The following is an 18072-nucleotide window of genomic DNA, read 5'->3' on the forward strand; positions in this document are numbered from 1 at the left end:
CACAAAAAGACTCTGATTTGGAACTAATTTGCATTCTGAATACGCTGAATGGACTACAGAGACTATAGTAACCTTTAGAGAATCTTTGCTGCGTTAAAAAAGTAATTCATACTCTATCTCCTTCTACAGAAAATGAAAGGTTGAAAGATGTAAATTAGACAAAACAAACAAACCTTTCATAGTATATTATGAGCTCCAGGTCTCCTGTGCATTTACTAAAATTTGAGTAACTCCTCTTCCAATTTCAAGCACAGTAAATTTGAGCCATTTGACAAATGCCTTATCACCATTTTATTTAAGTGTTGCCACATACAGAAGCATATTTCAAGAAGAAATGCGTTGAGAAACAACTTCCTTGAACTTGTTTTTCTTTTCCTTACCCTCCCCCCCCTTTCTCTTATTATTTAAAACTCCCATAATTTCCAGCCTGGCTAACTGACTTTTAGCTTACATGACCATGCGGTGCATGTACATCTTCACATTTCCTGAATTCCTATGTTGAAACCCACTGGCCCACCTCAACAGATTTCAACAGCGTGGTTGAAGTCCCAAACAGAATTAAGTTCCTACTCACCCCATAAAACAGAGAGCTGGGGAAAAGAAAAACATCCTCTAAAAACCCGTTAAGAAATTGGGAACAACATACATTTGTCTCACGTGAGAGACAGTGAGCCTTTCTGAAGGCTCAGCTCACACGGAAGGTGTCTGTTAGACACCAGAATTCCCTTAGCTTCAGTGTTCATGGGGTTGTTCATTAGAGGGTAATAAAGTTAACTTCAAAAGCAGCAAAGTAGTAATTTGATAACAATTCCTTATCGCCACCCTGCAGCTTCATTAAAATTATCTGACTTTCACCCATGCAAGCTGTCTATCTTTCTTTATCTACCCGTGTCCTTATAATGACTCTGCCAGTCCTACATAACCATGCCATATTGCTTCTCCATAACCCCCAAATCCTTGGCCGCTCTACCCTTTTGTCTCCCACTACACAAGTTTCTCTGCAGACCTGAGCAGCCATTATCATCGGCTAGGGAGACACTAACAGCTGACATACGCTTTGCAGATCTCCAACTCCAAGGAGTGCTGTGCAAGGTGACGTTTATCCTCCTGCCTTCGAAGACCGACGTCTGCTTGTGCAAGAGACACATGGCTTCACACCTTCCACCTCCCATGGTTAGGGTTGTGGTGGAGCTGTGTTAGCCCTTTTTCAAACACACCCAGTATAGCACTACTCCAAGCACTTGAATGGACAATCTAGTTATTAGGATTTGCTAACTGGAGGCGTGGGTTGGAGCTGGAATATCCACAAGTCTTGTCATCACCAGCTGAGGAGAGATACTTCCAAACCTCCCTTGACTGCTGACAACTGACACCAAAGGGGACAAAATGACGTAATAAAACCACAAGCCTGCAGAAATCTGTGGCTGTTAACAGATTAAATATTTAATAGATAAATTAAATTAAATAATTAATAGATAAATCTATTATGTTAACAGAGTGGAAACAAAGAGCCTATCTCTACATGGGGCATACAGAAAGGTAAAGTCTCACTCAGGCACCACATTTAAGCAGGCTTGTGTTATCCACCTGACAAGACCTTTATTAAACCTCAGAGGATCCATCTCAACTTTCAATACCCAAGCAACTGATTCAGGGACGCAGCACTCACAAAAGTGGGAAACTAGAGCGGCTCAGCATTATTCATTCAGATTATTTGTTTTAAAGGGACATTTTACACGGAAGAAAATTTCTGTTGAGAGGAAAGGAGGGATTCTTAACATGTGCTCTTCATGCTCTAGGATTGCATCAACGCTATTATCCTAGAATCAGAGGGGCAAAAAGGGCTGTGAGAGGCCATCTGGCCCTCCCCTTGCCCAAAGGTATGATCAGCTAGATCTAAACAATTCCCGAATGATATTTATCTAACCTGCTTTCAGATACATCTACAAGCTCCCGCAGCAATTTAGCTCAATGCTTCAGTGTGTGACTTGTTCTCTTCAGAGCATGCAGGAAGGACAAGCTATTCCCTATGTCTTAGTAACTGTCTTTGACGTGCAGGTTTCATTATGCTTCCCACTTCTCTTTTAGCAACTGAATATGCTCCACTCTTTCTACTTTTTTCCATCTACACTTCTCGTGATTTTCATTGCTCTACTCTGAATTTTACCAGTTCATATCTGCTAATTGCAGTGTCCAAAATGGACACAGGACTTCTTCAGGGCTTGTAAGATTTCTGTTGAAGGGTTTGCTATAAGCATTTTTCAGACATTTCTTTCTTTTTTCAGTCCCTCCATGATGCTGCCCTTTTTCCCACCAGATCACACTACCTGCCATCCCAGCCCTGCCCTCTCCCCAGCCTCCTTGAGCCCCCACCCCGCCATTTAGGTCATGCAAGACAGCAATTAAATCCCAATTTTTCCTCCCTTTCCCAGAGGGAACAAACGCAGCTCCCCAAGCATCTCTTCCTATGTTACATGCTCCAGAACCAAGACCACGACTGTGGCTTTCCTCTGGCCTCTCTCAGTCTACTCTCGTACTGGGGGTCCCCAAAATGCACACTGTATTGCAAATGTGGTCGCATGGGAGGTGAATAAAGGATAGCGATCATTTCCCTCAACCTGCTCACGACCTCCTGGCTGTGCTCGTGAGCTGGGGAGTTCAGAAGTGCGTGCCATGACCGCGGGCCCCTGCCTCCCTGCGGGCACACAACTGGGGTGCTCCCTGCCCTCAGCTTCAGCTTACGCCCCGGGGTGACACCTGCTGCTGTGATCCCACCCTGGGCCTTTGCCCTGCTCCTTATCTGCAGTCAGCAGCTCCCTCTCGCCTCAGGGTGGCTTGCACGGCAGGGGAGCCTCGGCTGCTCCAGACAGGAGGTGAGAAGGGGAGAGGCCACCCCTTGCCCCCACGTCCCCAAGGCTGGGGTGTACTGAGGTTATGAGGAATCACATTTTTCCTTGCCTACACATCTGCTGTGTCTTTTTTTGAAGTAAGACTGCAGGTTCTTCAGAGCCGAGACCATCTCAAGGCACTTAGCTATAGTGTTACAGTAACATGAATGATAAGTAAGAGTAAATACAGTATTTCAGTGTTACTGGAAATCAAATGTGAAGGGTCCAGCTGGAAGAGAATGCCATTTTTCAGATTCCCAGTTCATTAGCCTCTCACTCAGCCCCTCCTTCTCTCTTCTCAGAAATCAGTATAAACCCATGATTCACGTCTTCAGCGCAATGACTGGCTCAAGCCCAAGCTTGGGGCTTGACCGAGGCCCCCAGCCGTCCCTGGGCTGAACCACCAAAGGAGTGTGGCTGCCCCGGGATGGCGCTGACCTCCTCGTGCAAGAGCCTGGGACAGGCCTTTCCCCATGGAAGGAGTGCAGGCAGGGTGCGGAGACCAGGCAGCACCGAAATGCGGAAAACCCTCCATCGTGCTGTAGCAGGGATGAACGTTCACCACCTTGATGAAAAGATATTTCCTTGATGGAAAGATACTTCCAAACACTCCTTCCACCATAGCAATCATAGGTTCTATAATATAGAAAACAAGCAAGCAGGCAAGCAAAACAGAAAAGAGAGGGGCTTAGTTGTTGTTTCCCTGAAAAATAGGCAGAGCTCCCACGAGGTCCGTAAAAGCTTTCAGTATTATATACTAATTTTACACAGAAGGCAGTCAGACTACAACCCACAAGGACACTGCTTTCATTAGGAATTAGAAGTCAAGCACCAAATTACCTTTGAAGACCTGGGCTTTAATCGCTGCTGTTACAGAAAGCAGTGTAAAACCTGCTGACAAATAGCTAGTGCCTAGTAGGAGTTTTGCAGACACTCAGCAATGACTGCGTCTGCTCTGAGGAACACATGATATAAGACTGGAGGAAAAAAAAAGAGTGAAGTAGAAGTTGAACAATGTCAGCCTGCATTGCTGAGTAAGAACAGACCTGCTAAATGTAAACACATTGAAATACTACTTAAAGTCACAGACCTCTATCAGCTACCTAGCGAGATCCACAAATCCCTAGTGTATTAGATCACACATTTTGGAATCAAAGCAGACATCTCCAACAGGTCACAGGAGTTTGTGTAGATGCTTTACCTGTCATCCAGTTCCTCCACCATGTTAGCAATGTGGTTTTGCTTACTGTGGAACTGTGGCACAGGGCTTAGATCAGTGCCAGATTAACAGGGCTAAATTAGTGTGGAGTTTGCATTGTGTCCTGAAAATGACTGAGTGTTGTTTTGATATTTTAATTTTAGTAAAAACACAGACTGGCGGGAAAAAAAACAAGTCTGTCATCCCAGTAATGCTTCACATTGGCCCATTTGCTCGTAGTACTTTGCAAGAGGGCACACCTTATGGAAGCCTGAGAAGTTTGGAATAGAGGTAATGACTAATTCCAAGTTGAAAAGATCTGCTGCGTTGCACGTAGTTTGCCATTAGTTTCCTGAAACAGAAAAGATAACAAAATCAGAGTAGTGAGAATAGCCTTAAAAAGGAATTTGAAGATACTGTTGGAAACTTATAGAAAGACAGTAAATGCCAGCAAGTTTTAGAAAATGTATAAAAAAATTGTAGATAGTAGATATGGCAGATACATGACAGAAAATGTCATCATCAGTCGATACATGACAGCAACTGTCATCATCATGTCTCAGGATAATAATTACTCTCACAGTCCTGCCAAAGGACTCTTCTTGCTCATTATTTAAAAACTTCTTTGTACTTAAGCATTAAACCACTGAAACGGCCGTGTTCGAGCAAAGACTCCATCAAGTCCATTTTCATGCTATTAACATGTCCCAGACTAATGCACTAAACAGCTACCAGGTAATCTGCTTGCAAAGGAAATTCTCCCTCACTCCTAAAACAATGAGGGTCTTCAAAACATGGTTTCTATCCATTTTAAGGTCTTTTTTAATCCTTGCTATTACGGCTCTGAATGTTATAATTAGCTGTATGTGCTCAATCAACTTGGAATCCTACCTGTCTAATCAATCAGACAATATGCATTTGTTATTGTAGTCTGGTATACATATCCCTCCAGTCTCGAAGTTCAGTCTTACCCCTCAAAAAACATTTGCGCTTTATAGAACTCAGTAGAAAAAATAAACAGGTTTTGTCATGTGAATTTTACATACTTCAGTATAATGAACACAGATTTTAAGTCCAAATTATGCACACTAAGCGGTCTGAAAAAAGTCCACGCTGTGTTTTCAGTGAGACTTGTTGAAAAGAGTTGCTTTACAGAGGCGTTGCTTCCTTTAATAATTTGTGCCACATAAAGAATACTTTTCACACTAGGTCATTCAAGAGAGATTTTGGTGGAATGTGATCATTCAGTTTATGCAGCAAAACCAAGCTGCCACAATTTAATTCTGCTGTGTGGTCAATTTTTATATTGTGCACCCATCAGTTGTTAAAGCATAGTTCCTGCTAAGCCGAAAACATAAAAGAGTCTCGGGTTGCTTCTGAAAAGCTTGAAAATACTTTATTCATGTATTTGTAGCACATATATTGCAGGGTGTGTTGCCGGATTCAAAAGAGAATTGAATGACCCTTCATAGATGAGATTTTGTTAGTTTAGGATTTTGGTTGGGCTGTATAAAATTGATCATGTTTTTTCTTCAGCTCCAGGTCATTCATTCCGGACATTTTGATGAAGACTAAACCAGAGCAATTATGCATTCACGAGCAGGATGCTGAAGGCTTCGCTTGGAAAACTGAAGGCTGAAAACCAAAAGTAAGGATCAAGTGTCTTTCCCAAGGCTACTGCATAATGATGAAAACACCTCATCTTAAAGCACACGGTGCAGAAAGCCTAGCGCTGCTCTTTAAACCGCTGCAGGTAAAATGATGGATTTAAAATAACTAGCCTCTTCATCTGCTGGGGCACGGTAGACCTGTACAGTGCATAAAATGTAATGCGCGCTCTATAATGAAGAGCTTTGTGCTGCTACGAGGCAGAGCTGACAGATCCTACTTCAAAGTTATCTTTAATGCAAAAACAAGAAACGTTCCCAGTTGTATCCATTACAATAAAGTTGCTGGATGATAAAGCCTGTACCTAAATCATTTCAGTCATGTATGGGAACTCAAATCCCTGTGAAGCCTGAATGCACACAAAATGCAAATCAGTCCAAACTGCCTCTAATATATGCATGTTTATATACGTCCTCGCTTTCAGATACAAGGTGTCATTGTGAGCTCCGCTGTGGAGCCTGATGTAACCTGAGTGCAGGGAAATGCTGACTTGGAAAGATGCACGACAAAGAGCCCGGCCCTGCAAGTGTTCCTTCTCATGAATCCTTCCACAGGCCAACGGGCTGCGTAAGAACTGCTCTCGGGGGAAATGACTCCATATGAAACACTGTACTAATGACATTAGGGAGTAAGCTACTGTCTCGAGCTAGCTTGAGAGTATTTGCATTGCACGGGCAAATCCCAAGTGTTTGAGGGACTAGGCTGAAAGCTGGGAATGGCTTGTCAAAATAGTCCTGAGTTCATTTGAAAAGTCATTTATTGAGCCGTTAATAATGTCACGTCTCCATGTAGACAAAGTGGGGCTATCCTTAGCACAATACAGCAGCACCATGCACGCTGCCTTTCACAGGCGGAGAAAGGCTCGGGGTACATGATTTCATCTTGCTGAAAACAAGGAAGCCACTAGCAGAAGCTTATGGGTATAACAGCATTGGATCTGGCCCCAAATACTTCACCTTGTGGAGATTTTTGTTGAATGAAAGTTGTTCAAAGTCCCCGCAGATTTCTAAACCAGCTGAAAACTACAATTTGAAAAAACTTAAGGGCTATTCAGAATATGATGTTGTGAAGGAAGGAACAGCAGGCTGCACACAAACTGTAAGTGCTCATTTTAGGCTATTTCATTCAAATAATAACACTATACTTTATTCAGGACATATGTGGCTAGCATATGTTTACAACGAAAGCAGTGCCATGCATCAAACAGAAGCAGAATTGTTTCAGAATCATTGCAATATACATTATCCAGACACACTCCAGCTGGACAGATTGGTGAAAGTGAGAGGCACAGGTAAGAGCTGGTTCCAGTTATTATAGGTGTCATTTTAAAAAATTAAATAGTTGCGAATTGTGTAGGCTCCATTCTCCTCCCTTCCCTCCCGCCTTCCCATTTCATTAAATAAATCCATCACGTCCTCTTTCCCTGGGTGGATTTCTTCATCACTGATTCCATTGTTCTGTCACGGAACGGAACGGAACAAAGGTTACCAGATCATTTTTCTAAATCACCCATCTGGTCTGGTTAAAACTCAAAAACTCAAGAGAGTTTAGGTATGCTCAGATGCTATTAAAAAGCAATCTGGCCCTATTTCTTCAAAAAAAGAAAAAAAAAAAAGAAAAAAAAAAAGGCATGCCACCAGTTAAGTCAGCCATCCCAACTCATTTGAATATTTAGCAAGAACTTAACTTCAAACATACTTCATTTGTTTTACTGGTACATCATAGAATTAAGGACTTTGTTGCAGCCTTTCTTGTTCTCTGTCTCTCTTTGGAGAGAGTCTCTCTATTTTCAGTTTTGTTTTTAAAAGAGATACACAGCCAGGTAATGGTTGGTGTAATATTTTATCTTTACGCTTTCTTCTGGAGCACTCAGAGAGAGGCTAAACAATGTGCTCTGATACTCCCTGCAGATTCCAAGATATATTCAAATGGTGAGCTTTGATAAACTCATCCCGCTCCTCAGGTTTGTTCAGCCTACTGGAAAAGTAAAGGAACACAATCAGAGACCTGCCGCGCTGCATTCCCTCCGGAGCCTCGGGAGGCCTCTCCGGGGGCCTCTTTCCCACTGAAAAATGCAGACCCTCACGCAGCATGCCTAAGTAGCCAGGCGTTTTTAAATGCCTTTCTCCACATCTAGGGAGTCAGGATAATCACTCAGAATATCGCCGGGCCTTTAAGGGTTATTAGAAAGGAGTATACCTGAAAAACAACAAAGACAACTTTGGAATGTCATGAACGGTAACTATTTGAATTCTCACCCAGTTAATTTTTGCTTTTCAGCAAAATATTGCACAAATTCCTACCTCTTCCAGCCTCTGTCCTTCATCAAGCGTGGTAAAACTTGAATTATCAGGCTATTCTTATGATGTTAATGGAGTCTGTGGGAGTCAGAAACCTCAAGCAGTTAATTCACGTACTTGATAACCAGAAGCTGAAAAACAGCTTTAGCCATTGCAAGGAAAATAACTCATTGCAACAGTAAGAAACAAAGGAAAACTCTGTTTAAGCACTGTTTGTCTAAAATGGAAGCATAATAATACTTTGAAAGGGAAGAGGCTGTAATAAGTACGGAAAACCTACTACGGTTACTAGAGATGTTAATCAAATCTCGTCCGCTGATTTCAGAGTGGAATCCAGACTGCCAAAGTCACTAAACCTTACGGAGAAATAAAACTAATTACACTTCAGCATTTCTAGACCTTGAGGTTTTTAATCACGTATACTGTCTTGATTAACAGTTCATTCACTTTATGCAGGCAAGTTACAAGTTTTCGTAGAAGTGTCTGGAAGTGCATCCAGAATGCATTGCCTGTCCACTGTTTTATTTACAGTTTTTTCCAATGAAAATCAGTAGCTAATAAATCAAAGCATAATTACACAAACACAAAAATACAATCATTAACATTTTACTGGATACAAATGATAAGCGTAAGGAAATGTCCATGTACAGTCACTGACATGAATTTATGTTAGTTTGCTATTAATATATGATACTCTGGATTGGTGGTAATGTAACTGAAAGACAGATGTGTATTTAAAAAAAAAAAACCAGAGAGCCACTCATGTTTGACATGATCTTATGCTGAGATAAATATCTACACACAGTGATATGATCATGCACTCACATGTGATCATATCAACATTATTTTTTTTTCTGACAAGGTATTATCATCAAGGTAGTTGAAACTCCTCAAAGCTTGCTTTGATCAAGTACCAGATAATAGTATCTAAAGTGTTGGATGATACAGAAACAATCTGTGCAAGTGTAGCAATATTGATTCAGAAAAATTTTAAAAAAGTAGTATTTACAAAGGTAACTTTTAAATTCAGTGATTAAATTAAGACTCCAGTCTTCATATTCCAAACACCTGATCATTTAATTTCTTATTTTGGCGTTTTGCTCTCCTCTCCCCATTCCTTCTCCTCACCGCAAATATTAGCCCATGTTTAAAGTAAACTACCACAATTAAAACTCTTCAAAAACAAAACAGTGAGTTATTCACCTTGTGCCAAAAAAAAAAAAAAAGCAGCACTAGAACATTACTCAAAAGATTCCATAAATCCTTCATAATTAAGGAAAGTTCCAGGAGCAAAAAGAAATTATACAACTTGTAGAACTTAGAGAAATAGGGGAAAGAGGAGACGTTTATCCCTTGACTTTTTTTTTTGTCTGAACTTCATTTACAAAAAGCTCCTGGTACTTTTCCCAATGTTTCCACACCTCCATCCTCTGGCACATATGGTTTAATATACAAACAATTTAAATAAAATGTCAAATTCAAATTCCCACCGTAAATAATTCAACTCTTATGAAAACTGGTGGGTTTTAGCTATTTCAGAACTAGCCCTGCCTGGCTAGCCATTTGGTTAGGACTCAAAAGTTAAATAAGAGGATTCTTACAAAAATTTGGTATTCTATTTTAGCCTTGTAACAATTTCATACAAATGAAATCTAGAAGAAACCCTTTTCACTGATATTTTGTTTCTTTTGTATACATCCTACTACTACCCATAGGTTATAATCATATAGGCTGTGCGAGAAACAGAACCACTCGAGCTTTTCTGCATTTTTCGTGGTTCTATGAGCCTGTTGACTTTAATGAATTTAAATGGAAAATAAAATTTCTTCAAGTCCTTATTCTAAATGGTAGATAAACCCTCTAGCCTTTTTTCTTGGTGGAGTGTTATCATCCATCCTTATTATAAGATACTGCATTTCTTCTCAGCGTTAAATCAGGGGTTGTCAATACTGTCTCTTTTTGCTTCCATCTTGTTTTTCAAATTCCAACTCATTTGGTGAAAGAGCTCATCGTTTTACCTCCTTGCTGAAGTCGGTCTTTTCACACTGGTCAGCTTTGGAAAGTCAGAATATTGAGTGCTTCTCTAGGTCAGACTGGTACTAATTTGAGTATGGAGTGGAACCAAGCTGGTTTGATGTAGAGTTTGGACTGATTTATTTTCATGCTGGGTCGGAGATCTAGCCATCTCAGATGGTTCAGGAAACTGGGTGGGGAGCGGTAGCCATTTCCATGCCAGTCTCTTAACAGCAAAAATACAGAAGAGAAACTAAGAGAATGAAAAGAAGACTTGTGGTTGAGTGAAGGGCATTTCCATGTCCCTGAAGGATGGTATTGTTCACTGAATTTGTGACAGTTGACAAAGAAGTGGAGCTTCCTGAAGAATTGTTTGAAGGTGTTGGACTTGTTCCATTGGAATCGCAGTAGATCTAGAATGCAAGGGGGGGGAATAAAAAGGAGGTTTTGTGGTTTGCTTTGTTTTTTTTAAATCAGAAGGCAAATTAGTAATAATGAACCACGGGTAGCACCACTCAGTCACAGTCCTCAGATACGATACACACAATTGCTCATGGCTCTCATTGTGCAGTTAAGGACAAAGACATTTTGAATTGCACGCATGGGATTTGTTAAACAAATAAATCTAATGTTTTTCTGTTGTTACATAACTATCACTTTATCAAAACCCTGCACTAAAACAAAAGATAGAATAGAGAAGTAGGTTTCAAAAAACCTCACACCAAAAAAAATGCAAATGTAAAGCTACGCGAAGACAAATCTTAGGATAAAAAAGCCTTTCGGACAACGGCATGAATTCATTGTCTTTGCAGACTAAGCCACAAACAAAAATATGAACAAACAACGGTGAAGAACCTATTGATACTGTTTCTGGGGCTGGTTTGGAGATTCCTTTTGAGCAATCGTGGGGCTTATGCGAGTAGACTCAGTATTTCAGCCTCTCTCGTCTCCTGTCTTGCTGTGGTAGTACTGAACTGCAGAACTTAACACAATGGAACTATACTGATTAAATCACAACCTATCAGCATGCTAGAGCACACAAATAGGAAATGCAGTGGAAGGACAATATAATATTAACAAATTTTTAAAAATGCTAACAGAAAGCAAAAATCAAAAATTACAATTTTTTCCCTCGTAACTCTGCATTATAGGGATAGAACATAAAAATTTGCACCCTGTGTAACTTCAGTATCAAGCTATTTCCTACACACGCACAGGAAAACTTCCAAAGCCAAGCTAACGTGTTCTTTTCTTCCAGTGAAAAAAAGCATGTGATACACAAGGATGAAAAACAAGGGCAAGAATCACATATCTGCTCCCCAAAACCGAGCGTAGTTTAGCAAGCTTGGCTTCAGCTCTGTGGCAGCAAACTTGTGTTGTACCAGAGCCTTCTGGTAAGCTCTGACAGCTGAAGTAAAAACAAGTGTCTTTTTTTTTTTAAACGAGCGGTTAGTTTAATAAATAATTCTCTCCATAAGAGGTTTCCTTATTGTCTCATATTTCTAGTGCTGCTGCGAAAATTAATTTTCTTTAGCAGAAAAAATAATTATAGTCCCTCAGTGCTGAAGCCATGAAGTCAATGTTAAATTTATTAGAAAATTGCATGAGCATTTTCTTTAATTATTTTCTACTAAAAAAAAGCATATACTAGAAAAATGTCAGGTCGGTGTAAAGCTTCTGGTAGTTAGGGTTTTTGGCAACCAGCAACATGCTGGAAGCAATTTAGGACTGCAGGATTAAAATAAATAATTAAAAAAAAAAAAAAATCCCTGTGTCGAAGTTTCTGTTGAAACCAGTCCGAAAGTGATCAATAATGAATTGCAGAGTTAATAACCTACAAGCTGGGTATGAGGCAAGTCCCAACCCACCCTGGAATTTTTTCAGTCTTCATACAAAGTTTCCACTGCCGTTTCACACTTGGTTATGTATTTTTAAAGCTTCCTTAGTTTTAAACAGAAAGCCTAGTTTCTGGATAATTTTTTTGGTGTGGAAGAGGAAGGGCTTAGGGCCAAGTTCCACAACATGACGGTAGATGGGCCCCCAGACAGATCTTCTTAACGAGCATGTGACAAATACCGATAACCCAAAGGGTCTGATCCTGCTCTCATCACTGCCAAGGGCAAGACTCCACTCAGCGCAGCGGAGAAGGGATAAATGCCCTTCCTCACAAACAAAGAGGGGGGAAGTAAAAGAAAAAAAAAATATATATATAAAACAATCTCCAGCAATGCCTTTGCTGTTTATTTTTATGATACTGTGTTACTGACCCTTTTCAAAAGGTGGTCTCTAGGAACGACACGCCGATCCGCTACCTGGGAGCCCCCCTTGGCTTGGCCGCTTACAGAAAGGCAAACCACTACCGCGTCCGTTACCCTTGCGCCAAGGGTGAGACTCGGCCAGCGCAGCGGCGGGAGACTGACGCCTCGGCTTCAAGCCCCCAAACCTCCCACTCCTGCCGTCACCCGAGCCCGAGGACCGGACCCAAAGCCCCGTACGCTTCGGGGAGAGATTCAGAGCCGGGTCTCGCCGCCCTCCGGCTGTAAAACTCGGAGCTAAGTCGGGTTTGGAGGGATCGTTCCCCTTCTTTTCAGCCGGGGAATGAACGCTCCGCCGCCGCTCGCACCACGGTTCCGGGGCTTTCCCTCGAGGGTCCCACGGGAAGAAAGGCGGCGAACTCCAACTTCATTTTTTTAATTTGACCGGGATAACCCACGGCACCGCCGCCGCTATCCCGGGGCGCTGGGCTCGTCCCGAGCCCATCCCTGTCCCCGACGCCAGGAGGGCTGCGGGCCGAGCCCACCCGCAGGCGACGCGGCCCCTCCCCAGCCGGGGCTGCCCGGGCTCGTTTCTCTCGCCCCGCCGCCGCCCCGGGGCGGAGGTAGAGGAGCCACCCGCCACCCACGGCCGCCCGGCGAGACGCCGCGGCGGGCCCCGGGCGGCGAGATGGCGGCAGCACCCCTAACGGCCACGCGCCCGACGGCTCCGCAGGAGAAACCCGCCCCTTCCCCGCTCCTGAGGCGACCGCCGCGGCTGCGGGGCGCCGTCGCGGGTGGGGAGGCTGCGGGAGGGTCTCGCCGTGCCTGCTCTCTCGTCCCTCGCACTCGGGCCGGCGGTGGGGAAGCGCCGAGCCGCTCCGGGGCTCACCTGCGTGGGTAGGAGGAGGGCCAGGAGCAGGAGCCCCAGGCCGAGCCGCGCCGCCAGCGCCGTCCCCATGCCCGTCTGCTGCTGTCCCACCGCGGGCCGCGCTGCTGCTACTGCTGCTGCTCCGGCCGCTGTGGCTGCGGGCGAGAGGGATGCGCCGCTCAGCCGCGCCCGGCCTTTTTATGGCAGCGCGGGCTCCCGTGACGCCCCGCCGCCGCCTTCCCCCTCCTCCTCCCCACACCTCTGCTCCCGCCCTTCACGTCCGTCGCCCCGCAAGTCGCTGCCTCCCCCTCTCGGCCCCTGTCCAGGCTCCCCGGAGGGCTCCGCTTCCCCTCCCCGAGCCGGGCTGCTGGGGCAGTTCCTGCAGGGCCGTGCTCCCAGCAGCGCGCTCGGATCCCGCTGGCCTCTCTTCCACAGACCCGAGAGCTTTGTTTCCCCCCGTTTAGGTCTTAGGGGCGGTGGTCTCTTTGTCTGGCGCCGGCGTCGTGTTCTGGTATTGAGGGACTGGCACAGGGCTGCGGAGGTTGAGTTGCAGCTGCTGTGGAGAAAGGCTCATGTTTATAAAAACATTAGGCTTTCTTATTTAAAAAAGAAAAAAAAAAATAAACCATGGGTGAGGGAAGGAAAGGTAAAGAAGGCTGTATGTATTTCCAAAGGGTGGGAACAGTGGGTAAAAGGCTGAGGAATTAAGATCCCATCTTGTTTAGAGCTGCCTTACCAGTAGTGCTCAGACTTCAGACGACAGGTTGCAATTTCAAGCACTCTTTGGATCTAAATATTTTATTATTACTATTATTTCTTCAGGAGTAGGAAACCTGTGTAACAAGTGGAACAGAAGGTCCTTCCAGCTGTAGCCTGTGCGTATGTGAGGTTCTAGTTTCTGGCACAGGAAATACTGTAGTTATATTGTATCTCCTCCCTTAACAGACTGAAGATAGGTTGTGCCAGCGCCTCACCAAATCAGTCAGGTATCTCAGTGTACAGACAAATTAACAAAAATAGTCTGTGTCCACTTTATAAGCGACAAAAAGAGACACTGATGTGCTGATGTTACTGTGACAAAGCGGTTATTTCCATTTAAAAGAAGAGGAGGATGTCCTGTTAGCTCAGACTAATCAATGGATTTTAAAATTGTATATGTTCATGATTATCTCAGAACAAAGTGTGAGGAGATACCCATGTTCAGTGCTACGTAACTCATTTGCCGTCTCCAGGGGCAGGACTGCTTTCCAGGAGTTTTCAAGGGCATTGCTAGAACTCGGTCCTGAAAGCACAGGAAACACGCAGATGTGCTGCAGAACTGGATGCTGGGACTTGTGTTAGGCAAAATCTATAATTCTAAACCCAGTGCCACACTAATTGCTTCAGAATGCTTGACAAAGCCATAGTTATTTTGTTTTTCCAGGAATAAAGGCATTTTGCAAGCTGTACCACCCAAGATATCAACCTCTATTCTATACCAAGATGGAAGATCTTCTGAGATGTACACTAAGCCTGAAGCACTCATGAAGTAACATTTCCCTGTTTTTTATACATCCCTGATCATAGAGTCCAGTTCCTAAGTATTAGAGGCATAGTCTATCTGTAGAGTAACTATGGGAATAGTCATCAAATTGAGGGTCGTATGTCTCTGAATATTCGCTGGTTGTCTGCTGAAGGCTGGTTACCAGAAGATGGGTTTTCATGATTATAGAGAGGTAAGAGAAAAAAGAAAACTGTGATCGACTTAAAATAAAAGAGGGGTGACAAAGCTGAAAACTTTCCTGTTACTACTTTTCCTTGCAAACAGTTTGCTTTAGTTATCACAGTTAAATGAAATCACAAACGGGAGGGAAGGTCACCTTTTCACTCAGTAGACATGCCTAACACTGGAGAAAAATGAAATGCCCTGTGGGAGAAATCACGTGAATCACAGCAACAAAGTGAGGGCTCACACTGTTCTGACACCAGGTCCCCTGGAGGAGATGCAAAAGGAAGGGAACCCGGTTAGGGCTCTACAATAGGCAAAGCGAAGAATATTGTAGTGTAAAGCTGACAGAGATGGTTGCCATTATAATCTCTCCCGCCTTGTTTGGGAGAAAAGGAAGCGATACAGCTGTTGCATGATCCCGTAGGGGTCATAACTGGCTGTTGCACGTTAAAGCAGCAGCTGAGACACATTAATGTCAAAGCTGGGACAGATGAGAATGAGGAAATAACTATCAGATGGCCTTTCCCATTCCCTTTACCCAGTGCATCTTACCTGAGGTCTGGAACTGCTTCAGTAAAAAATGAGGATGATGCACGGTTCTTGTAAGGTGACATGAACCAACACAGCATTATACAACTTAATATTATTATTATTATTACATAGTGTATTGCACTTTTGGCATTTTGACAAGTTTCACTGAAAATTGGGCTATCTTTCTTTTTGCCAAAAATATTATAAAGTCTGTTCCTTTATTTAAAAACAAAGAAAAATGCAGAGGTTTTAAAACATTTGGCAGAAATGATAAATTACTGAAATAAAAAAAACTATGTTAAGTTTATGTTCTGAGGCCAAAAAACATACCTTTCTGAAATATTCCTGAAATACTAATGCAAATAAGGAAATGTACTGGCAGCAAGGGAGAAGTGCTAAAAATATTTTAAGCCCAAGATTTTCTTTGAAACTTTTGTCATTGGAAATTATAATTACAATGTCTACACTCCATTAGATCTCTACAACCAACTCTCCTCATTCAGGAAAGCTGCAAAATTCTTGATTCCTCCTGAACACATAAATCACCTGCACTCCTAATTCCAAAATCTTTACTTTTTTTCAGCTGAAGTCTATGAAGAAGTCTGCAAAAGATGTATCTGAGCAAGAGGCCAGGACCCAATACATGGATTTTTCTACGAGGCAAGAAATACTGTAGTTGAGTTGAGAACTGTACAAAGTGAAGCACTGCTATCTGGTGGCCAAATGGCACTTCTGATTTTTTTCTGTCAGAAAAGGCAATATACTCTCTCAATCAAACATCCTTTGATAGCAGTGTGCTCTAAGAGCTTTCATGATGCTGAGATATAGTGTTAAATATTATTGTTAAACCCCCGTTATTGTTCTGCTTCCTTTATTTTTTTCTGGGTCAGAATACTACTCAGCACCTCTCCCAGTTAAATACATAATATTTCATGAGAAAGCTTAACAAAGAGAAGGGAGAAAACTACTTTGATCTTTTGGGTTAAATGTAAGTTCATCTGTATATTCCACCGGTGACTTTTAAGCTGATTGAACTTTGCAATAGGCATAACTTTCAACCTGGTGATCACAAGCAAAACTTGTGCCGCTTTGTATAATGTATTAGCAAACAAGATCAGCTAAAATGACTGGCAGAAAAAAAAAAAAATCAGTCATCTATAAAAGGAAGCAGAGAAGTAGTCTCCAAGACATGTAAGTAATGTATTTAAATTTGGACAGGCTTTAGCAAAATAATTGTAGCCAGAGCATTGAGTGGAATTCATGAGAACTAATTTTGACTTAACCATAAATTTACTCTTGCCTTTTAGCTGCCAATCTTGATCCATCTAAACTTAAATATTTTAGGAGCATCAATTGCCAATGAGAATCACTGGATCCTGTGCTCCCAACCAGCTCTTCACTCTCCTCGGCTGTGCATAGGCTAGAACTTACTCCACCCTGTGGCTTATCCCAGGGTCTTCATCCATTTCAAGCTCATGCTAGAGTGCATGGCAGCTCAGTACTCACTTGGGTCATATTATGAGTTATTTTAGTTAATACCCATCTGTGAACGTGTTAGGCGTTTATATATTAGAACCTGATCTTTTTTCAAAGGACAGCTTTGAAGAGGGAAATCCAGCTTTGCAGTGTGTATTGACTAGCCCGTATAAGTTGATCTATGCTGACATCATCTGGTGAGAAGTTTCTTTGATGTCCATTTTTGCCATATGGATTTTGCCTTGAGAAACTCACAGGTCAATATTTTCTAATATATAGGAACACTATCTTTTCATAAGCTAGGCTGGCCCTTCTCTTGCTACTTGTTTAGTGGAAAGGACCTATCTTGCAGCAGTATCAAAGCTCCAGCCATATAATAAAAATTTGCCAGCTTTTTTGAAGCACCTTTCCTTACAGTTGCACATTCACTATCATTGCAGAAAAAGATTGAAATAGTGATGGGCGCTGGCTGGTTGAAACTAATTTTAGACAACTGGACAAAGCTGTTTGGCACGTGTCTTGGGTAAGAACTTGGTATTAAGGATTACATTCCCTCTTCCAGTGGAGGGTTCATATTAAATTTGTTAGTAGAGCTTTTAATGGAAGGCATGATTGGTGGTACTGTAAATCTCCACTTGGTAATAAATGTTGGTTGGCTTCAACTATACATGTCTTCAGACATGAGCCTTGCTGCCATGATCCAGACCCTCATTACACCAGTGTCACTGTTTCCCTCTATGTCGATCTGAGGCAAAAAGCATCGGGCTTTAGAGGTATATAGTTATGGAGGTAAACAAAGCCATGATTTCCAGCCCTGGAATCATAAGTCTGGAAGTTTGAGGAGAAGTGAAACTGTGATTCCAGAAATAGTCTCAAGAAGAAATGTTTAAGAGTTGCCACCCTAATACCCATGGATCTTTTGACTTCTGGGTAGACTTGAAGGGGTGGCGTCAGCTTACACAATTAGGTGCGGCTTCAGATCTGCTTGAAAGCACACCTTTCTCCCTAAGTCAAACGAACTCTTGGGTGACATCAATACAAAAAAATTAAATGATAGCAGAGCCTGTTCTTTGGCCTTGAGGCCAACTGACGTGTCTAGGCATGTCCATACTGTTAAACTCTCCTAGCCTTCAGGAAATGCAGGCTGAATCTAAACTTCCTATTGGT

General features: G+C 42.6%; 1 protein-coding gene across 1 annotated transcript; it reads right to left on the reverse strand.

The window, feature by feature from the left end:
• Window positions 1–6873: 6873 nt before the first annotated feature.
• CD24 (CD24 molecule) lies at window positions 6874–13356 on the reverse strand. Its single transcript, XM_076333333.1, has 2 exons — window positions 13212–13356; window positions 6874–10480 (listed from the first exon to the last, which is right to left on the reverse strand). The coding sequence occupies exons 1-2, from the start codon at window positions 13278–13280 to the stop codon at window positions 10295–10297; spliced, it is 255 nt and encodes an 84-aa protein (XP_076189448.1). The 5' UTR covers window positions 13281–13356; the 3' UTR covers window positions 6874–10294.
• Between the last annotated feature and the right edge of the window lie 4716 nt (window positions 13357–18072).

This window comes from Aptenodytes patagonicus, chromosome 3 (genome assembly GCF_965638725.1).
Source record: "Aptenodytes patagonicus chromosome 3, bAptPat1.pri.cur, whole genome shotgun sequence".
Lineage (NCBI taxonomy): Eukaryota > Metazoa > Chordata > Aves > Sphenisciformes > Spheniscidae > Aptenodytes > Aptenodytes patagonicus.

Coding starts and splice junctions, on each gene's coding strand:
- CD24 (XM_076333333.1), bottom strand. CDS start 13,280: ATGGGGACGGCGCTGGCGGCGCGGCTCGGCCTGGGGCTCCTGCTCCTG. Junction 10,481..13,211: donor CCCTCCTCCTACCCACGCAG/GTGAGCCCCGGA, acceptor CTTGCATTCTAG/ATCTACTGCGATTCCAATGG.